The 22,263-nt window shown below is 35.5% G+C and overlaps 1 protein-coding gene across 25 annotated transcripts in view; it reads left to right on the forward strand.

Moving 5' to 3' along the window:
• The window catches only part of PTPRD (protein tyrosine phosphatase receptor type D), a 1,149,573-nt gene that overhangs the window by 856,846 nt on the left and 270,464 nt on the right, over positions 1 to 22,263 (forward strand). For all 25 annotated transcript variants that reach the window (XM_051768182.1, XM_051768181.1, XM_051768187.1 and 22 more), the window contains one exon: positions 18,937 to 19,104. In XM_051768182.1, the coding sequence (XP_051624142.1) occupies positions 19,020 to 19,104 (85 nt within the window). In that variant the 5' untranslated portion in view covers positions 18,937 to 19,019. The remainder of the gene's footprint in view (positions 1 to 18,936; positions 19,105 to 22,263) is intronic.

Raw genomic sequence — 22,263 nt, forward strand, 5'->3', positions numbered from 1 at the left:
TAAAGAATTTTACGTGGATTGTGAAGACTAATGACATCATTGCATTGATTGACACTGGTACAAGCACCTTTGAGCTTTGTACTGTGTCAGTGCAGACTTAGATATAGATGTCTAAAAAGATGTCTAAACACAATCACAACAGAAATGGGGATGAGAAGTGCAAACTTCAGATGTGAAAAATGCAGACTGAAAGCACACATGATAGTATACAGAAAAAAAAAAGTGATTTTACAACCCTATCAGGTAGTACTAGCATTAAACCACATTAAAATAAATAATATCAATAAATAATAAATATAATAATTTAGAATTACAAATATTTTACTTTGGAAAGGAAGACTAAGTTTCATGTTTCTAAATCTACTAGAAAGCTTTTGTTGTATTTTGTCCTCAGATTTTTTTTTAGGTGCTGCAACAAGCAATACTGTATTGAAGAACTAGGCCTAATATTTGTAAAATATATGCATATTTGTATATGTTGGTGGGTTGTCCTTTTAAGCTACTAATTCATATATAAAAGATTCCCTTGGTTAGGCTGTTAAAACACTGCTAAGGGAACAAAAAAATTTGACATCCATTCAACCTTGTGGCACACAAACTTTTGTTCACATTAATGGAAATACTCTTGCTTTGAATTTCAGTATGTGGTGTGTTAGATTGTATCTGAAATAGTTTAACTGTTTCACAGTCAAAGGGAAGCTTTCATTAACTTAAGATATTCAATTTGTGTCTCCAAATCCAGACTCTGTGTGTGTATGTTCTCAGAAATTCACAAAGAGAGGGACAAAGAACACTTAAAAACACTTAAAATTGTCTGGGAGATAAAATACTGGAATGGTATGTGAAGGTTGACTGAAGTTGTGATTAGCAGTAGGACCATCAGTGAAGTGTCTTGATGTCAGTGAAGGTCTTTCACCATTAGGTCATGGTGATTTGCAACATTTCATGTATTGTGTTTCTTGGACTTGTACATGAACTCGTAACAGACTTAATACTGTAATGTCACAGATATTATCAGGGTCTGTAGATCATTATTCTTCTTCCTACGTCAGTTTTGTAAAATACATCATAGAAGATTAAGAAAATACTGTTTTGGAAATAACAGAATTGGTATTACTGTGCGAAGTTTTGGAATTCATCTAAAAAAGGAGAAATACCAGCCACCTGGAGTAGTAACTAGGTAACTCATTCCTTCCTGAGGACACCCTTCTGCCCCAGAAAGTAATACTATCATTACTATGATTATTTTTGTGAGGGGTCCTGGAACTACTTGGCTGCCCTTGTATAGCCTCATGATTTGGAACTAGTAAGGTGGTTCAGAACCTGCTTTGGACTCAGCCTTCCATTTGCTATAGTTTTGAGAAACTTTCAGTATTCAGAGGAGAAATTCTCTTGACCTGTGTACAGTTCCCTGTTGAAAAGTAAAGACCTTACCCTATTTTCTAGTTCATGGCATTGTACTAGCAGGGAAAAAAACCCACTTTTATCGAGTCTTACTGGCTTTGTTGTTGGTTTTGTTGTTTGTTTTGCTTTTTGTGTGTGTATGTAAAATGACCTTAGAAATGAGTATAGTGCCTTTTTACTGGGTAACTTGCTTCTGAAGCAATTTTATTTCCTCCAAGCTGTGTAGTTGAGGCCATCTACACTTCAGATGAGAAGAAACATCATTTGACACCAGACAGACAATTTCAGTTTGATTTTGATTGTTACTTTAGCTTTCTAATATTAAATAAATTTTTGGACTTGTTACATAAAAACTGAAAAAACGTAAGAAAATGTCAAGATGAAACTTTTTTATTTTTGAAAACAGTATTAATACTGCTTTCTCCCAATTTAAGACTAACAATGACATTAAATTATTAACTGTTATGACTTATGGAATCTACTGGAGGGTATTTTTTTGTGTGGGTGAAAGTGGATCGGTCCTTCTATAAACTAAATAACGCCTTTTAATTTTGCAAGGGTAGTACTATTCCGTTCTATTTTACAGAGGGAGGAGAGCATCAGAGAAACTAGCTATTTATTGACTTAAAACTAAATTAAGCAAAGCTAATTTTCAACTTTTAAGTATTCATAAATAATTTTGTAGTATGATTATATATATATATATATTTTATATATATATTTATATATATGAAAGGCCTCACTGTTTCCTCTGAAACAGCTACATGAACCATCTCAAAAGACTACATTGTGGTTATGTGGCAAAATAGAAGAATACTTAGCACATTTTACTCACAGCCTTGTTTTTTTCTAATTTGATTGATACATTGACAGATGGTGTTTCAGACCACTTTCTTAGTTTTCTGACAAAATTAGACTTGCTTTTGATTTTTAATTCTGTCCGACTAGACTACAGTTGAGATTGTTCTGTTGATGAGATGTTTGATCTCAGATTTTTTAAGGAAGCATGTAGTGTTTACCACGTAGTTTGCAGTACTTCAATGCAGACACTGTTAAAATCATTTGGAGCAGACCATTTTACTCATGTAATTCATCTTTTGTCAGTTTTAGTGTGATCAGATTTCTACTTTTATGGAAGAGTTTCATGTTTGTAGTTAATGCGTGCTGCTATGAGCAAAACCTGCTAATCTGGGTTTTGACACAAGCACATATGTTGACTTTTCTTTCCTGAGATCAAGAAATAGAAAACAGAGCCTATAAGAATCTGCTTTTTACTTGTGATAGAAGCTGGCAACAGTAGATAGAGAATCAAATCTGCAGTGGGCACAAGCAAGTGGCGTGAAATGAAAATTCAGTTCTGTAACTATAGATGAAATTTTTAGACTTTTCTATCAAGTTACTACGAAAACATAATTTAAAATGGGTTTATATTGATATTTAATCTGTTTCTGTTCTAAAAATTGTGTGACTTTTACAGTATCAAAGAGTAGTGGAAATATATATGATTTAATATGGACTAAAAGACTGCATTTTATTGGGGGCTTGGGGGAGCATGTTTTTTCATTGGTTGCAAAACAAATAATTGAAGTTGGCTAGCCAGCTGAATTTAATACTTTCATTTTAGAGCGTAACCTATTCATTGGATTTTACATTCAGAATTTTCTTATCTATGTTCTTCAGAGCATAGACAGGATTTTGAGTTTTGGAGAGCAAGGATGGTACTTTAGTATTTTGCCTTCAATGCTAATATAATCAAAGCAAGATTAAAAGAAACTTAAATCAAGAGATCATTTTTCTTTTGATTCTGTGATTAATCATTCTAAGAATGAATCTATATTCTTCACAATCTAGTTTATTTCCAAGGTATTGAAATTTACTCCAGATAATTCTTGCTGCAGTGTTATGGTTTTAGCAAATAACAAAATCAGGGAAATGCCCAAATGTATTAAAATATTTCTCTGCGTTGTAATAAAGATATGCTGAGATATGTTAAAAATGTTTTAAGATTTTCAGTATAAATTATTATAATTATTAATAATGTATTATTTTGATATTAATATTTTAGAAGATATCAATAAAACGGAATTTTAAAAGGTTGAATGAGCAGCCTTTGGAATTTTACAGGTAATAGTATTGCTTCATGCTCTCTATATTCAGTGTGTCCTTTTTAAAATTTAGAAATACTTTGCACTGTTAGGTTTCTCTATTTTTGCGCCAGTTTAGAACTAGGAATGAATTTCTACTTCTTACAAACCTGCAATGTCCAAAATTTATTATCCGAATAATGACTTCTAGAGAATGAGAGCTGTAAAATTTTGCTATCATTCCAGACATTTCAAATGAGACTTATCTCTCATTTTTTTACAAGGAGTAGTAATACCTATTTCTCACAATAGATCTGATTGATAAAGTTAAACTTAAGCAAGTTTTTCCTCTTTTCAATTAGAAAGAGAATGTTTACGTGACCTTAGGTCATCTGCATGGTTTTGGAGTATTTTCCTGGTTTAGTTTCAAAGAGATTAAGAAAGGGAACATGTTTAAACATTTTTCTTCCCTAGTTTTTACACTGACCTGTAGGAAGAAGCATGCAAAACAAGGAAGGATCATGAGCATTAAGTGAACTGGGATTCACTCTTATCAAACAGGGGTCCCTCAGGGTTCCTAGGCAACATATTTAATCATTATAATAAAAATGCTTTATTTAGTTTTTTTTAATAATAAATATATAATCGAAGCAATAAATTTATTTAGTCATTTGTGTTATATATATAGTATGTGTAATAGGTATGTATTTTTAAAAAACTTACATGTCTATTATATAAACAAAAGTAATTACATATCCATGTAATTAATACAGTTTTACAATAGCATTTTTTGAATAATCATTAAATATAAAGTAAATAACATGTAGATTTATATACACATACTTCCATTTCTTGTGTATCCTATCTGCTGTTGTGTCACTGTCTGCTGATAAAAATTCAACAGACCATTTAGGTTCTTTGAAATGAGAACATAGTGGAAGCACTCTGGAGACTCCTTCAGAAAGAACTACTAACAAAAGCCAGTGCTGTGGGTAAGAGGTAGTATTTACCATATTCAGTCCACTGCAGTTTTCCTTGTTTGAAAGACATGTAATATATCTTTTAAATTTAGCTTTATATCTACTTTTTTCATCATGTCAAGCTTGGTAAGTGAATATTGTGAACTGCGAATAATTTCTCTGAGACAAGAGTGAGCTCTCTCAGCAGAGCAAACTGCATTATGGTCTGTCATTCACACTTCAAGTAAGTTGAATAATAAACCAGTGATTTTACTGTGACTGAGATGTAGAAGGTTTTGACCCTGAAACAAATGTCTTTTCTGTAGTTGTTTTTTTTAAATTCTATTCTGATGATTTAAGGATGTATAAGTAAATATGTCTGCATGTCTGTATAAACATACCTTTATACGTAAATATATCTATGTACAAAGATACAGATTCATCACAGACATACTCTAGGCATCACAAAAATTTTGATTTAATGTCTGACTCAAAAAAACCATGCTGAAATTGCCTTAAGGGAAGGATAAAGTTGCTTTTTCAGTTCCCAGTTCATTAGAAGAGTGATTGAATTGGTGTGCCTGCACCATGACAGGAGAAGGTCTTGCTAATAGATGGAATTTTTTTCCTATTAAAAGGTCTGCAGGAATGTCAGGGGAATAATAAATAAATAGGTTCTGTTGTCAAAAGTCTGATAATTAATCAGTCTGATAATTCCTGCTTCTTTCAGTACAAATATGTTGTGTATAGATAACTGTGATGAAGACTGACATCCCCTTTTAGAGTGGACGTTACGTGTTTTCAGGTTGTGGAAATAAGAATTCTCTTACAGATACATTTTCAAAGGAAGTGACTAGTGTTCTAGTGCTTAGTTGGATGTCCTCATGGCCTTGCTTAAAGACGGGCTTTTTTTTAATACGAAGAGCTGCAAACATCACTTAGAAATGAGAGAACTCACTTCCTTTGAGGCAGTGGAGGGATCAATCCATTTACCTCAGATACTTAAACATGAAAATTTGTTTTAATGTTTACTGACCTTGCTGTGACTAAGTGGAATACTGGGTATCTTAGATTCATTCAGTTAGGATTAGGGTCTGATATATGTATGATACTGAGTCAGGAAAGAACCCTTTTCAGGAGTATTTATGTATTTTCTGTTTGCTCATGATTGCAAATCCATTCATTAGTAAGCCATAACTCACTTTACTTCCATGGGTTAGTTGCAAAGTGATGGCATAGGAGTAGACACAGCTGTATGTGTGTGCAGCTGAATATTCCTATAGAAAAGTATCATACTTGTTCTGTGTGCTGGTATTTTACTCTCTAACATAGACATTACTTCCAACGTAAATTCACCGTTCTCCATCTCCTCTTTTCTAAAATACATTTTTAAATGTGCCTAATTTCTGAGGGATTTCAGTGTCTAAGGCCTCTTGGGTATCAATGTGAAGCAAGATAGGAACCACTGAGGATGATAGCCATGACTATGTAGTTAAAAGTCTACTTAAGAGAAAACAAAATGTGAAGTAGAACAGTTGTCAGCATGTTATTTTTTTATTATACCTCTGTAATAACACAGCTGCAGAACATTGAAAATATAATAGAATTGTTCAAGTAATTTAAATAATATTTTAAAAAATGGAAAAGTGAGTAATAATACAAAATACCAATACATTCTATGTGAGAGTCAGGATCGCAGGAATTATTGTAATCAATTTGTTCATGATACATTACTTCTCTTTGCCTATTGGAAGAGATTTAATAAAAAGCCAGCAGAACATTTATTTGAACTCATTTCAGAAAGAGTTGCATTTCAGTTAGCATTATCTGTTGCTAGATACTAAATTCTAAATCAGATGGCTGTTTGGACTATTGTGTTGATGTGCTTATTCGAGGTCTCAACTACAGAAATAAAGGCAACTTCATAGAAAAAAATGAACAAGTTGATTACACCAACGCATTCTAATACATTGCTGAATCCACTGACAAAGTGTAAAGTGAACTCTTTGTAGATAAATTGAAGCCAATCTCCAAAAGTTATTGTAACTTTCAGTATGTTAATAAATAAGTATACATCTATATTCTAGATCCCGAGCGATCTCTGGCACAAATACTGGTGGATGTTTGGACTGGAAATTTGGGGCTTCCATTACACCATTTCAAATGAAATCGTTTGATGTGGAAGCATCTATGTAGTAGTACAGTAATTGTGACATGATTAAATTAATGTATCTGCGCTGCTTATATCCTGGGCTGAAGATTATGCTAAAAAGAGGAAAAAAAAGAAGAAGTGCATTTGTTAAAATGTAAAAATAGTGATTCATATTTATTTGATGCTTAAAAGAGCTGACTTGCAAAAAATATGGTAATAGGCTGCACATTGTGGAGTTCAAAAAAAGCATGATAGACTCATCTATAGGTACCTAAGCAAGACCACCTTTTTGGATTTTATATTCTGTTTAATTTAAGGTACAAAAAAATATCTATTTTCTTCCTCTCCTGTATCTGTCTACTCCTCCTATCTGTCTGTTCCTCTCCTGTATCTATCCTGCTGCCTGTGCTGGCAGCAGTGGTCAATCTGTAGAATGAAGAGATTAGGGCTGAGGAATTGTGATTCTGGTAATCGAGGTTAGAAATTGCTTGGAATATATCCCTGTGCTTTTTCATTTAATCCAGTTGTTTCTGTTATTCCAATTTATAAATAAATAAATTCATAATTCTCCTGTGAATTTTCTTGCACTCCTAGCACCTGAGGTGAATAAACCATACAAAGTAACATATCAACTCAACAGCTGAATAAGTTTCTTCACCAGAAAACCTCTTAAAATTGATGGCTTGCTGCAGTATGCAGAGCACTAAGGAAAGGAAATATTTATAGTTTTTTCTCCTGACTTCTGACCATTGAAATTAAAAGCACTTCCCCCACCCCCTCAATTGCAGTTAAATCTCAGGAAAAAATGAGTCGTTTTTCTTGGCAGAAATTGGTTTTAATGACATTAAGATGATGTTATACTTAAGACAGAGTCTGAAACATTAGCCCAAAATTAGACATGCTGCCAAAATTTTTTTGACCTTTTTACATATGCTGCTAAACTTATGCAGCAATATCCATATTGTTCACAGGGGTTTGTTTGTTTGATTTTGATTTGTTTTGTTTTTACAACTAAGAAGTATGGTTGGAAAGTGTTTTGAAAAAGGTTTCTGTTGACTAACGACAAGGTCCCAAAGTCATTCGCATCTGTATACTTCAAATGAGGCTTTTCAAAATATTGAAAAATTGGTTACAGCTGGCTGCACACCCTGACGGCTGAAAATAAAACTCCCATACCAGTCATAACTAGCAATTCAATTTAACTTATGCACAGTGAGAGCAACAAAACACAGTTTCTTTGCAAAGAGGTGGCAGTGCAGTCAGAACTTCTACATCTGCCTTTCATGCACTGATAATTAAAAAATATCAAAACAAAATCCCTAACTGGAAAATACACCCTCCCTTTATAATTATCTATTTCAAAGCTGTAATCGAGCATTTCATTATAGAGATGCTAATCAATCCAGAACAATACTCCTGGGAGAGCACACACACCCAAAGATATGACGGGTATAATAGAAATGGTGCAGAAACTTTACTGGGTTACAATAGTTGCTCAAGCATTTCTATTGTGAAAGATGAAACTCCCGCAAGTGCCTTACAGTGTTCCATGCGGAACGTCAGGCTCATCTTGTAGACTTCAGATGTATTGAAAAAATTGTTATCAGTACAAATAAGCAGAATGCATTCATTAACAAGCAAACGAAAAACAAACAAAAAAGAGAAATATTTTCATTCATCTAGGCAGATTCTTAGGTAAAACTAATGACAGGTGGTAAAGGAAACCAAAACAGGAATTGTCTTTCTTGGTTATGTTTTAGGTTTTGTTTTTAAATAAATTAATATATCATAATTTGAAGCATCCTCTAAAATTTATTGTAGAGGTTTTATCTCTGTGGGATAATGAAAACACTCCAGCAGAAATGTCTCAGCCCTGAATAACCACTGCCATTTACAGCCCTCTTCGTAGTGTAATGTGCACAGCTTTATGATTTCTGCAAAAGACTGATGACCACAACATTGTGCTTCATGTGGAGTTTGAGTATCTCTGCTACATGGGTGACATCTTTCTATAGAAGGGAGAACAGAAACTTTTATCTGCCTGTGTTTGGAAAATGATGTTGTGGTAACATGGATGCTAATGATGCTAATACATACAAGTCAGTAAAGTTATATGACACATTTTCTCCAAGTATTATAAATAATTTTATTTCATGTTCTAAAAGAGAATTAGTGTAAGCTGAGTCTTTAAAAGTCTTGAAATACTTCAGTGCGACTGTCTGAAGGCTTAAAGTTACAGTGTGCTTCTGTAATGTTAGCATATGGTATTTTGTACTTTGTTATCTGGTACATGAGGGTAAAATTCTAAAACGTGTTTTGATAGACACCTATATGAATAGGTGTCTTTAATGTTTCATTAGACTAAATATTTCCTGAGTTTCATTAGTAATTATTTATCTAGTTTCATTGTTCCTTAGTTTCATTCATCATGACTAAAAAAAAAAAATATTGTGTAGTTGAAGATTAGGGTCTTTATTTAGTTTGAATCTCATTGGAGTATGTTTACAAGCTACTACTTTCCACCTATAAATTCTACAACTGAAAAAACAGAAGGCAGAGGGGAAAAGTAGAAGTCCTGGAAGTCTTTGCATATGAGGCACATGTCTAAAAGGCAGATAGGTTGTATCTTCTACCTTTTGATACAAATTTGAACTCTGCAAATCAGTCCTTTTTGTAATTGTGTGTGTGCGCGTGTGTGTATGTTCTTAAACATGTTGGGCTTTGCTGGTCGTTAAAGGCCTTATATGTATATGTATTTGTCTTATATGTATATGTATTTGTTTTATGCCTTCTAATGCTCAGATCATAAAAGATACTCCAAATCTGAATGACAGAGAGCCATAATCCAAACCACCATCTTTTATGTTTTCTCAACTATGTATTTTTTATCAAAGGTGACAAACATAATTAGGATAATAATGTTCCTTTTGTGTCATATCCTCAATCCATTTCTTTTTTAGACTGTTCATTTAGGAGACAAACTATCAGTAGTGGCTGCAGTGTAGTTATTTCACCAGTTTAATCTTGAGCAACATTTTTTCTCTGATTTGTTTTGCTAATTTGAGAAGGAAGATATAACAGATTGCCTGTTTCAGAAATTGTGTCATGTTGATAAGTAGTGATAGAGGTAATTGAGTATATATATAAACCAGTAGTGTGTAGGAAGTTTTTTAGCAGGATGAAACTGCTCCACTGTATGAGTAGGAAAACAATTTTTGCTAAATATGGCATCACCGCTATAATATTGTGGAGGACATGCATGCCCTGTCCATGCCACAGTGTACTATTGATATGTATGGTATATATGTTGCAAAGATATTTCCATACCTGTATACAGTAGAGATCAGATTTAATTTTTCTCATACCCTTTATGAAAATACTGTTTATTTTGGTGGGTAGTGCATATTCTCACTTTCTTACTGAAAACTGGCAAAAAATGCTGCAAAAGAAGCTGAAGGTTACACAGTGTCAGTATGCAATTAAAAATTGGGTTAGAAATTATCAGCTTGTTGCTAAGACCAGCATGCTTGTGAGAGTAAGGTCACAGCTAGTTTTTTCTTTAATATCATCAGCCCAAAAAAGATGAGTGCTTGGGAAGGTGTTGCAGGACTTAAATTTGAAAAATTCTTGCTGAAATGTTTCCTGAGAAGGATGTGAAAGTGGTGAAGAATATATGGACTATACATAATGTATTTGAATCTATTCTGGTACTCTATAATAGAGTTGTAAGAGGATGAACCACAGGTCTAACAGGGATTTCTTTTTAGTATCACATTATTGTAACTAAGACATTGGAGTACCAAGTTACCTGGGCAAAACAATGTGAATGAAAGCTCTTGGTATAGAAGTTCCACAACTTGCAAGCACAGAGAAGATATATTAAAATCAAAAATAAGAGCGTGTGTGTACTAGCAAATGTTTTGTACAGTCTCAGGTTGTTAGATTGTTTAATGTTTAGTAATAGATTTCACAATGGAAATCTTTTGTCAATCTCAGTTTGCTTTCACCAGATCAAATACAAGAAGTCTGTGGGAATATAACCTTTCTGCTTCTTGCTTTACATTTGAAGGGTTTGTGGTATAGGTTCTGTGAAGCACCTGAAATGCCACTTTAAGTGGCCATACTAAGTCACTCATTTCTGCTAATTACAGATAAATCTGTAGTAGGTAATGAAGTCTACAAAGGAAAATATGTTTTGAACCATGTTGTCTGTCCCTGCTGATAATTTTATGATTTTATTTGGTAACAAAACTGGCTTGTCAACATTATGACATTAGTTTGGTATCTAAAACCAAAAAGTGGCACTTTCCTTAATAAGGAAACTTGCATCAATAAAATATATATAGGTTTTTGTTGACTTTTAACTCTTTTTTCAGAGTTTATAACATTACATTTACTTTTTTTAGAGTGTAGTAAAAAGTAGTGTATGTTACAAAGATAATTTGTAGTTCTCATCTCTTTTGCAAAAGACCTGTGGACAACCAAGCATAGTTATGCCGTATCTTAGTATGGGAAATGCATGGTGCTGCTATTGCTTCGGGGAGTTTTTGTACTTTATTGTCAAATAATTTTATAATGCCAACTACTTTTGAAAAATAACCATTTCAGCTCTTCATCTCTTCCTCTAATACAATTGTATTGCCATCAGCAACATTATAATAAAGTGCAGTCAGGCTAAACTAGCTGCAGCTGGATTACCGTCCTGTGTGTACTGCAAATTCACTGTCTCAGTCAGTCATGCTTCAATCTGATTAACCAACAAGTATATTGGAGAGTATTGAAACAAAACTAAAAAGTGAAAAGGAAAAAGAAACACCATAAAAGAAGAAATTACAGAGAAGAGAGAAAAGATGCATGGCAATATTGAAGTCAGATTTGACCTGTTAGCTTCAAACTTGCAAATATATTTCTACCTTTATTTTAGTATCTGCAATAGCCAGTATGCTTCAACCATACCTGATCCTAAAGGCGAGGCATAACCTGAATTTTTCATATTTTCCCTTCTGAAAAAGACACAGAAAAGGCAAAATTTTTCTGAAAATAAGTCAACTCTTTAGATATAGCCTGTGTTGTGTGTACAGCAGTGGAGCTCTAGAATCTTTCTCATTGGTAGGTCATCCAAGTACCTAGTTGTTGGAGGAAGCAAGCTCACTAAAAGATGCTATCTCTGACAGTAACCGTGGTCCCAGAACTTGGCTGCTCATGGTACCATCTAGCTGCTCTAACTAGTCATGTTTTTGCATGGGACTGCTGGGATCATCTGCTTGAAAGCTGGTTTTGAACCCCTTTTCCTGGGAGTGTCTGATGAGTATGTGGCATACAGCACATTGGCTCTGTGAATGTTTTAGTATGTGGCTCACATGCTCATAGGTTTAGCCTTTCCTAAGAGGTGATAGCTGCACAGCTCTACTGTTGTTCAAGTAATTGGCAGACAGCCGAAGGAGACTGTAACAAACTTTCTATGACAGATACCCATTTTTTATTATTTTGAAACAAAAAACTAAGACAAAAATCAGTCTGTAAATGTTTTTACAAAGACCACAGTCATTGTTCTTAAGTCAGACTTTGGAGGCAAACAATTCATAGAATCATAGAATCTAGAAGAATTTGTGTTGGAAAAGAAGTTTAAGATTGAGTGCAACCATTAATGTAGAACTAGGTCCACTACACAACTGTATCCCTAAGCATATTGTCTACATGTCCTTTAAATATCAACCACTTCCCAGGGCAGACTGTTCAAATGCTTAGCTACTCTTTCAGTGAAGAAATTTTTGCTATTATACTAAAACTCCCCTGACATAGCTCAAGAGGGTTTCCTCTTGTCCTATCACATTTCACTTGAGAGAAGAGACCAATCCCCACTTGGATACAGTCTTCTCTCAGGTAGATGCAGAGAGTGATAAGGTCACCTCAGAGTTTCCTTTTCTCTAGGCCGAACAACCTCAGCTGCTCCTCACAGGGTGTGTGCTCCAGACCCTTCACCAGCTTCATTGCCCTTCTCTCTGGACTCACTCCAGCACCTCAAGGTCCTTCTTTAAGTGAGGGACCCAAAACTGAACATAGGATTTGAGGTGCGGCCTCAGCAGTGTTGACTACAGGGGAACAATCACTTTCCTAGTTCTGCTGGCCACACTATTGCTGATACAGGCCAGGAAGCCATTGGCATTCTTGGTCACTTGGCCACGCTGCTGATCATGTTCAGTCGCTGTCAACCAGCACCTCTAGGTCCCTTTTCACTGGACAGCTTCCCAACTACTCTGGCCCCGGCCTGTAGTGCTGCCTGGGGTTTTTGTGGCCAAAGTATGGGGCCTGGTGCTTGGCTTTGTTGAACGTCATGCCATTTTCTCGGCCCATCAATGCAGTCTGTCCAGATCCCTCTGCAGAACCTTCCTACCCTCCGGTAGATCAACAGTTGCACCTAAACTTGGTGTTGTCTGCGAATTCAGTAAGGGTAGACTTAGCCCCCTCATCCAGATCATCATGAAAGATATTGAGTAGGACTGACCCAGTATCCCTGGGGGATACCACTAATGACCTGGTAATTCTATGCACATTATTATGGATTTAACCCTCTTTCTCTTCTGTGGTTAAAGATCATAATACAGATTAACCTGCTCTTCTTTTTTCCCCCTTTCTATCTTTTTGTCTGCCTTTCTGTCTTTCTGTCTTTTTTTAACAAGTGTCAGAATAGAGTTTACTTTCTGTAATTTCTCATACGGGCAAAGTTGGAGATGGATTATTGCAGGGTAACCATAGTTAAGTAATTTACAGGAGTCAAGACTAGGGTATTGGAAGAGTTTGTGTTTCAGACAAGAAGTCAGTCTTAGTAGAAGATATTTCATTTGTCCATGTAACCTGTTATCTGTGGCTTTTGTAGCATGATTTAAATTATTACAATAGATTCTTAACAACATGTTGCTTTAGGATCTATTGACAGATAACATTGTATGCTTTTCTCACATAGCAAGGCTATTTCTAGCTGAGGACTTCAGCCATTGCCAGCACAATGCTTTTTTCTTGAGCCATTATTTGGGAGGAACAAAGTTAAGTTATGCAGTGTTCTAATGAGTTGTTTCTGCACCATGAATAAGAAAAGTTCTTAGGACTTGCAGAAGTGACTAAGATGGCGGAAGTGACTAAGCATTGAGATACCTGACAACTTACAAATGGGTATTTTAATTCATGATTTCGAATGTGACTGAAGCTGTTTAAAGATCAGGCTAGGCAGGGTTTTCTGTGTATGGTTTAAGATTACATATAAACATGATTATTTTCGTAAATAAATGTGAACTTTAAAACAACTTTCTACATGAGAAAAACATCCCAGTGGTGTGCTTTTGAGGTGCTTTGCTGTCATTGAGTTGATTTATTCACTAAACAGTTTCATTTATTTCTCTGGTTATTGAAAATCCATTTTCTATTTTGCATGTAAGGGAAGAATCCTTGTTGAAGTCCGAAATAGAATTACAATGTAGAATCAGATATATTAAGTTGTTCATTGTAAGCAAAATTCTACCTATCACTGCAACTCATTTGTGCTTTTATAGCGATGTAGTTCAAAGGCCTGCATGATGTCAGAAACTTACTGTTCTAGGATGGGTGTTAAGTCCTGTTGGATTAAATGTAACAGGGAAATTCAGGAATGATAGAAGAGCATTAAGGGTGTATTGTTATCCAGAGATTGATAAGACTAAACTTTGGAACACTCAGCATAGCTTTCTTTAAAGTTTCCTTTATCATGTGTTTGCATTTTGGCGTTTTAAAGAATAAAAACATAATGAAACATGGAATTTTTCCAGAAGTCAACTATGAAAACTTTTATCTGTTTTAATCAATAAAAGAACAAGCAAAATGTTGAACATCTGATAGTTGCCCTCATTGCTTTGGAAAATACATTTAATTCTCTTTAAAAGATATTGTTTTACCCAGAGGTATTTCTGAATTGATTTTGATTAAAGAGCTTATGAGCATTAATTTTATGCATTATTTCCTATTCTTTCTTGTAATGATTCAGCTGTCACTCAGGTTTTTGCAGCCAAGATTTGTCCATGAAGTCTTGTTTATTTTCCTCTTTAAGGAGGGATCTTTGTTGATATGCAAATATATGAAGTATTTACACTTCTTCCATGACTAGTTCCAGTAATATTTTTAATTTGTTTTTCATATATCTTCTCTTGCATTTTTCTGGTATTAGAAATGTGTGGCTTGGACATGGATGTAATTTAGGGTTGTGGGTGTGATGAATGAAATGTAGAAACAGATTTCAACGCAGTCTCCTGTTATAATCTTTGTTGCCAGGTATTCTTAGAGAAACACTGTTTCGTTTTGTTTTGTTTTGTTTTTAATATAAGGGAAAATATAGAGGCTTTCTATGGGAAGAATTTGGGACTAAAGAGAGATGGCCATTAATTAAAATCCAAACAATTCAAAACTTCAGAAAAGTTGATCAAGAAATCCTGTTTGTGTAATGGCACAATTGAGCTCTCATACCTTCGCAATCTTTTTTTCCCAAACTACCAAAAAAAAAAAAGTCACTGTTTGTGTTTTTTCCCGTGTGCATCCCTACCTCTGCTGTGAGTTCTTTTTTTTTTGTGTCTTTTCTGAGACCTCTTGAATTTCTGTGTTATCAAACATTTACATGCACATGCAGGCATGGAAAAGCAAGCAGAAAAATAAAATTAGTATTTACTTTTTTTTACTTTTGCTTCTAAGATTTGCCTTTAGGTGTGCATTTCCTATAACTGTCTTGAAGCAAGGACCATCTCCTGAGTACTGTGGTAGCACCTAAAAGATTATTTTTGCTACTAACATAAACAGACAGCAGGGAAGCATTCTGGTGTTCAGATGTTTGATTCACCCAGTTGATCCCTTTGCGGATAATTGTTGCAAGTGCCCATGCCCAAGTACTATCATCTGCTGTGCTCATACTAAGGAGAATTCTTTTTTGTGTCTGCATTGAACACTGGGAAGCTGCACATCTGCACTTTTATTGATCCTATTAATAGATAACACTAATCAGGAAAAATCTATCCTCTTACTTTCTTACATGTTATTGTTAGATATACTACCTAGTTTCATAGATAACTCTTTTAGAGATATTGGAAGAGTCATTTTTGATTATTTAATACAGCAGTTATGCAGTACTTATCCTAAAATTAGAACAGCTTTTATTAAAGCTTCAGAAAGAGAGTTTTTTTTTTTTCAAATAGCTGTTGATCTCTCTGTAGTCGTGATCTCCTACCAAGGAGAAGCACCATCTTTCTGTACACTGGTACAGTGTGAATGTTTTAACATGGTCTGCGAATAGAGCACCTCACTCTGGATTAATTCTACAAGGCAATTATTGGTCCTCTGATGACAAGGCTAGTATAACCTGGTGCTGCAAATGCTATTTGTGTTTTCACTGTCTTTGGTACCACACACTGAATGTAACAAACCACTGGGGTTAGGAGGAAAGAGAAAAGAGAAGGAATTACGTCATTTAATAATTAATAAGGCTTTAGATGAGCATTTCACTTTGGAACTATTAAGGTGGCTTGATTTGAAAGTTGATAATTGTCCTGATGATTGCGTTTAGTCCTTGTAAGGAATTGCATCTCTAAGTCAATTTGCACAAATAAGCCAAGTACAGACATACATTCATTCATGGCCAGTCTTCGTGAACGAAGATTTGGGAAAGGTCTTTTACCCTTCGAGCCTGTGCAGTGGATTTTTTAGGTGAGACACAGTGTGCGCTGAACTGAGCCCACCCTTTAATCCTGAGGTTCATCTGCTGGGGCCGAGCGAGCTCGGACAGTGGCAGTGAGGTCCTCAGGACGTAGGTTTTTTTAGAGTGACCTTCTCTTAGATGGATGGCCTTACAGGGCTGACGAGCTCCATCTGCCTGGGGGAGTTTCCTGACCGGGAATCGAACGCAGGCCGCGGAGGTGAGAGCGCCGCATCCTAACCACTAGACCACCAGGGGGCCCAGAGACATCCATACAACATGATTATTAATGTCAATGTTTATACACTTGTCAGTAGTAGGATCTCTGTCTGAAGGTTGGGGGTTTTTTGTAGGTAAAGCTGAGGCAGACTTGTATGGAGAACTTTGATAGGACCTAAATGTCTCTTGGCTTACTTCTTTCTAGTGTTATCAGCTCATCATCTGCGTGCCTCAATTAACAGTGTATCTTCAACTCACTTAAAAGAAAAATTACTCACCTACTGTCTTTATTTAGGTGCTTCTCTTTATTTGACCTAAAATACTAGAAGTTTGCTGTGGAGGCCTAAGCAGGCCAAGAGGGAAGACAACCGGCAAAAGGTCTCCTGGAAACTTTAGTGTGTTTATCAGGTTAGCTAAAGCCATGACAATCAGAAGCATCAAAGAAACAAAGTACTGAGGGCTTTCATTTTTATGATCTGACTGATAATGAATATTACCTTCAAAGCAGAGACAATGAGTTCAGTATTCCCAAGTGGTTGTATGTGCATTTAGAATGAGAGAATGGAATAATAAAAAAACCCACCTTTTTCTTCTCAACCTTTTAGTTACCAGGTTTTGTGATACATCCCCTCCTTTGCTGCTCTTAGGGGATAAATGCATATTCACATATCAAGATCATGAGATTTTTAGAATTCTTCCTTTTTCCCCAAGCAGACAATAATATGTTTTCTGTTAGACACCACATTTAATATTTTGATGGGAGTCTTGAAATGTATGAAAATAATCTCCAGTGTCCCATTAAAAGACTGTTCTGTAAAACAAGTACCTTTGCGGTCACCATTTTTGTCCCCTTCTGTGCTCCTCTTATTAATTATCAGTGTCATTTCCTCTCCTCTTTCTCCCCTAAAAGGAGTTGGGGAGTACTTAGTTCCATTCACCTTCACACATCAGCTAGTGTGTTTGTGTGCTAATGAAAAGATAGTTTGATTCACAAGTGATCTGCCTTTAGAGATAGCTCGGGGCTCCCCTGTAACTCCTACGGTCCAGAAGAAGCAAAATATAAATCACCTCTTCTTGAAAGTACATTTCATACAACTGCATCTTTGTGATAGCATTGGAATCATTACATAGCAGTTGGCTCTGATACAGAACCTGCACAGACACAAATTGAGTCCGACAGGACTGGTGTCTCATGGACTTTGCTGTCATTTGAAATGCTGGCATGAAGATGGTAGCAATGAAAGGGGGGAGCTGATGCCTTTAGCATTTTGCTATGAAGATTTCTTAGGCTGGTATTTTTTGATGGCAGTAGCTGTTACAAATGATAGTTTTACAAAAGAGATTCGTAACGGGCATAGATTTCTACCAGCTGCTCATGTCTTTTCTTCCTTGAGTAAATTCTTCTGAGCATTGCACTGTACTGAAGATGGGCTCTTTATGCCACCCACAAATCTGTAAGATCTATTTAGTGGAATGATAATTAGTATACTTTTTTCTCTGCCTTTGTTTTTGTCTTTACTGCATGGAAACCACTTGTGTAGTAATGAAGGTAATATCAAATTGACAAAGCTTATATGTTGCAGATCCTTCAGAAGGTATGATTGCATTTCATGTTATTTTAGTGACAATGTCAGGCTGATAAGGGATATGTCTAGTATTACCTGTCTGAGGGGAAAATATTTTTATATTCCTTAATTTCTGTTAGTGTGGCAAATTTGGACAGGAATGATGACTTGTTTTTTCAAGTCAGGTGCTTGAGCTGTGGTGCTACCAGTATATCATATTCAATTATGCATCATAATAAATGAAATTAATTGAAATGGAATATCAGCTCTTTATTCAGTGCTGGATTTCTGTTTTTCTTTTAGGCATAATTCAGGAAATCATGACAGGAATTTTAACCTTTGAAAGTTGTTGAATTGTGCAATATGCTAGTAACACCTCATGAAGCAGATTTTGCTGTGTTATTCCTACCAAATGCCATGGCATCAACTCCCAGTATTGTCCTTGCATGTGGATTTATTATGGATCTTTAATCCACTTTGATTCCCTTCTTGCAACATGAGTACTCCAGTGATGTATTATACTTAAACTTCATCAACACGATCAATTCCTGTGGTTCAGAAGGTGCTGTTGAATACAACTGAAGAATCAGGATGTGACAGATGCTTGATTATGGTGGTAAAGGTGCACTGAGAAATACTTTGGAACAGTGCTAACATATACTGTACCTTGTATATCAGTACTGTACTAATATATATCAGTAACCTGAAATGGATTGTGTTTCTTTTTCCTTTTGCCTTACTATTTGTCATTTAAGATTTTATTCCCTCAAATTGTGAATGCTTTGGAAAAAAAAAAAAAAGAAAAACTCTGTCCTATTGTTTCTAATTTATTTTTATCTTTTCACAGGCTCTGAAAGTACTTCATCTGAAATTTCAGGCCGGACAGACTCGCAGTGGCTTCTAAGCCAGTGAGAACAAGGCTGCTAAAGCATGCTGGTGCCAAGCTGTCGGATGATGCACGTAGTCAGGCCAGTGGTGGTGCTCCTATGCTTGCTACTGTGTGCTGATGCTGAAAGTAAGCTTATTAATTCATTTGGGTTTAGGTTCTGGCCATGATGAATAGTTTTGTTTTCAACTGGTGGTTATTAAGAGTCTAGGAATGAGTTTCCTTTTGAGTAATTCTTAAAAAACTGTGAGGTCCTCTCTATATCACAACCAGTGTTTGCAAAGGATTGTTTATACGACTTCCGTATGATTTTTCTTCTTAATTCCCCTTTTCTTAAGCATCTAATGGTTCATGCTAAGGTGGTGGGGACCATTGCAACAAAGTTACATGGTTAAAACAGAGACCAACCTTGATTACCAGACATTGGTCAAATACCTTAGAGACATCTGTCATTCTTTGAATAACTGTTTCTTTATTTTGGTTAAAAAAAATCCCACTCCCAATTAATATCCAGTCCAATTAAAATTCCAGTTCCTTTGTAACTGCCACAACAGCTGTTCTAATGTATTATTTCCGACAGCTGTCACAGAGTACAGTATCCAAACAAATCGAGCAGAACTGACAACTTAGTGGCTGGCCTAAACCTGTGACAGTTCAGTGAGGAAAGGCACCTATGTTTACTTGTATTGAGGGGAAGCTGTTGGATTTTAGTCAATTAGTTCATCTATTAATGGGAATATCTTCTTTTTAATTAGGAAATCATTAGGTCTGCCTTGATTACATGTTTTCCTTCTCTCAGCTGTCCTATGGCTTCTTGCAGAAGTAATGTGCAAATGTGAAAAGCCATTTGCTTTCCACCTGTTGGTCTGCAGTTTACTGCAAACTAACTGTTATGTTTGCTACAAGCTGACTGTTAATATTCACTTGATTGAGGGATATTTTTCCTATTGAATCTTCCTGACTATATGCAGATACATGATCAATTGATAACTTTGTTCTAGCTCTGTCTTTAGAGGACTTCTGTGTTTTATCACACCCATAGAATAAAAGAAATATTGTTAGTAAGGTTGAATGAATCAGTTCTCAGTAAATGTGTATTGAGTTCCTGATCACTCCACTTATTGCCTGTGCTCCAGGTATACTGTGTTACAGCAATGAAATAGATACAAAATCTTTTTCATTTCATGCATAATAAGACTTCCGTCTTTTTAAGTGTAGCTATATGAAAGTGAAGTAAATGGGGGAAAAAAAGAACAAAACATACATGTTTTTTCAGTACTGGCAGCTGAGATTCTTTGGCCCCTTTCCAGATAGATAATGACCAGCTGGGATGATTGTGTCTAAGGTGAAGCCAAGGACATTTTAACACTTTAGCCAGCAAATAATTAATTAGGAAGTGGACCCATATGTTGGATGGTTTTGCAGTTGTTGTATTCCACCTATTTTAAAAGTTGTAAGATGCACAAAGATCTTTTGTGAGTGTTACTCTCAGAATGAGACTGTGATTCTGAAGTATTTAATATGCACAGGCTTTTAAACTGCTTAGATAATTATATACATACATACAAATGGTATACATTATATGGTACAAATTAAATTGTGTGTCATATATGTGTTTATGTGACTCCACTTAATATTGCATTTTTATTGTGAGTTGTAAATTAATGTTATTCTATTTTACCATTTTCTTTGAGAGTCACAGTAGAGTCACACACCATACTTTATTTGGAAGATATGCTGAATCTCCACAGACGTATTTATTTTGTTGCCTAGGTGAGAGATAGGACAGCATCCATGAGCCTTCTGTGTGTAGAAATACAGAAAGATGTGTCTTCTTCCATGATTAGCCCTTCTCACTTGAAGAAAAATTCCTGCTGTGCTGGAGTTGGTCTGCCCTCTGCTCTTGCAGATACTTTTGCTCCTCTTTGTTTAGCTCTTTCTAAAAGGGTCTCAGACCCTACTTTTGTCTAGTGTTCTTCTTGAACTTCTCAGAAAGAGTGGCAGGACCGTGTTACTTCCTTTTAGTGGGGAGAGGACGCAGAAGGTGAGACAAAGGGAAAAAAATAGTTGTCAATTTTTTTCTCTGTCGCCATGTAAAGGCAGGCCATGCTATCCTTTTTTTTTTTTCTCATAATTTTTCTTTTGCTAACATCAAGGTACTGCAGAAGAAAAGGTATATCCTTACATTGAGACTGCATTGTACACTTTCTAGAGTAATTGCAAATGGATAAGGAACCCATACTCTTCCAGTCTCACTGTGAAATCACTGTGAGTGGGATCCAAGTAGCAAGTTGGCTTAATGCTGTTGAAGAGGTAGCCCTTAGAACTTTTCTGTTTACATACAACCTTCACAAGTTTAGGAACGGAATGAGGTATCTTTGTTTTGTGAAAGACCCCAGCCTCTGAAATGTGGTGGCATGGGCTGATAAACTCTCCTGTAGTCCCTTCAAGGGATACGGGATGGAAGTCCAGCTTCCCTGGTGGACTAGATGATTGCAGTGTGCCACTTAATGTGTACAAACAATATTTGATTCTTACTGTTTATCTGTAAACTAAACTTATGCTTGACTGAGCAAAGTAAGCTAAACTGAAAGGTGCTAGAATTACCTTAGCTCTTTTACCTTTTCATGTTAGTAATATGAAGTGTTACTTGTAAGGATTAGAAGTGAAAATCTCAAGAATTGTGAGGTTTTAGAGCCCTCTTTTATGTTTGGTATTTGTAGCTTCTGTGAGAAGGAGGAAAACACTTTAGCTGAGGAAAGAAAATGTTTGTCTTCTTTTTTTGGAACTGCAGTCTGCTAGTTTACAGTATTTTTCTTTGAGTGCCTTGTTCTCAGTGGTGTAGATGGCAACCATGTTAAGGCAATGCTTCACCACATCTACTGAGATATTAGTAATATAGCTTTATCACAAGAAAAGTATGCTTTTCATATTTTCTAAGAGAACTAGCAGAAAAGTAACTTTCTATTAGCTTTCTGCAGGTATGTCTGTTTGATAACAAGAAGCATGTATGTTTCAGAGAGTCATACATGACTATTTCTTTTCAAACTATCTAATATGGTATACTGTTACCTCCTTATGACCTTGCCAAATGTCAAGTTAATCACTGAGCTTGAAGAAATATATGAAATATAAAATGCTTCTAAAAGGGTTACTCCTGGTCTTTCCTAGTATCCTAGTTTTGAAAATTAGGAGTCTAATTTGTATTAATAGAATAAAATATTTTTCTGCAGATAGACCTCCTGCATTTTAGTAATTAAGTTCATTCTTGTGTATCCTGTTCCTTTT

Source organism: Manacus candei, unplaced genomic scaffold (assembly GCF_025592945.1).
Source record: "Manacus candei isolate 608988 ecotype Guabito, Panama unplaced genomic scaffold, ASM2559294v1 h1tg000093l, whole genome shotgun sequence".
NCBI lineage: Eukaryota > Metazoa > Chordata > Aves > Passeriformes > Pipridae > Manacus > Manacus candei.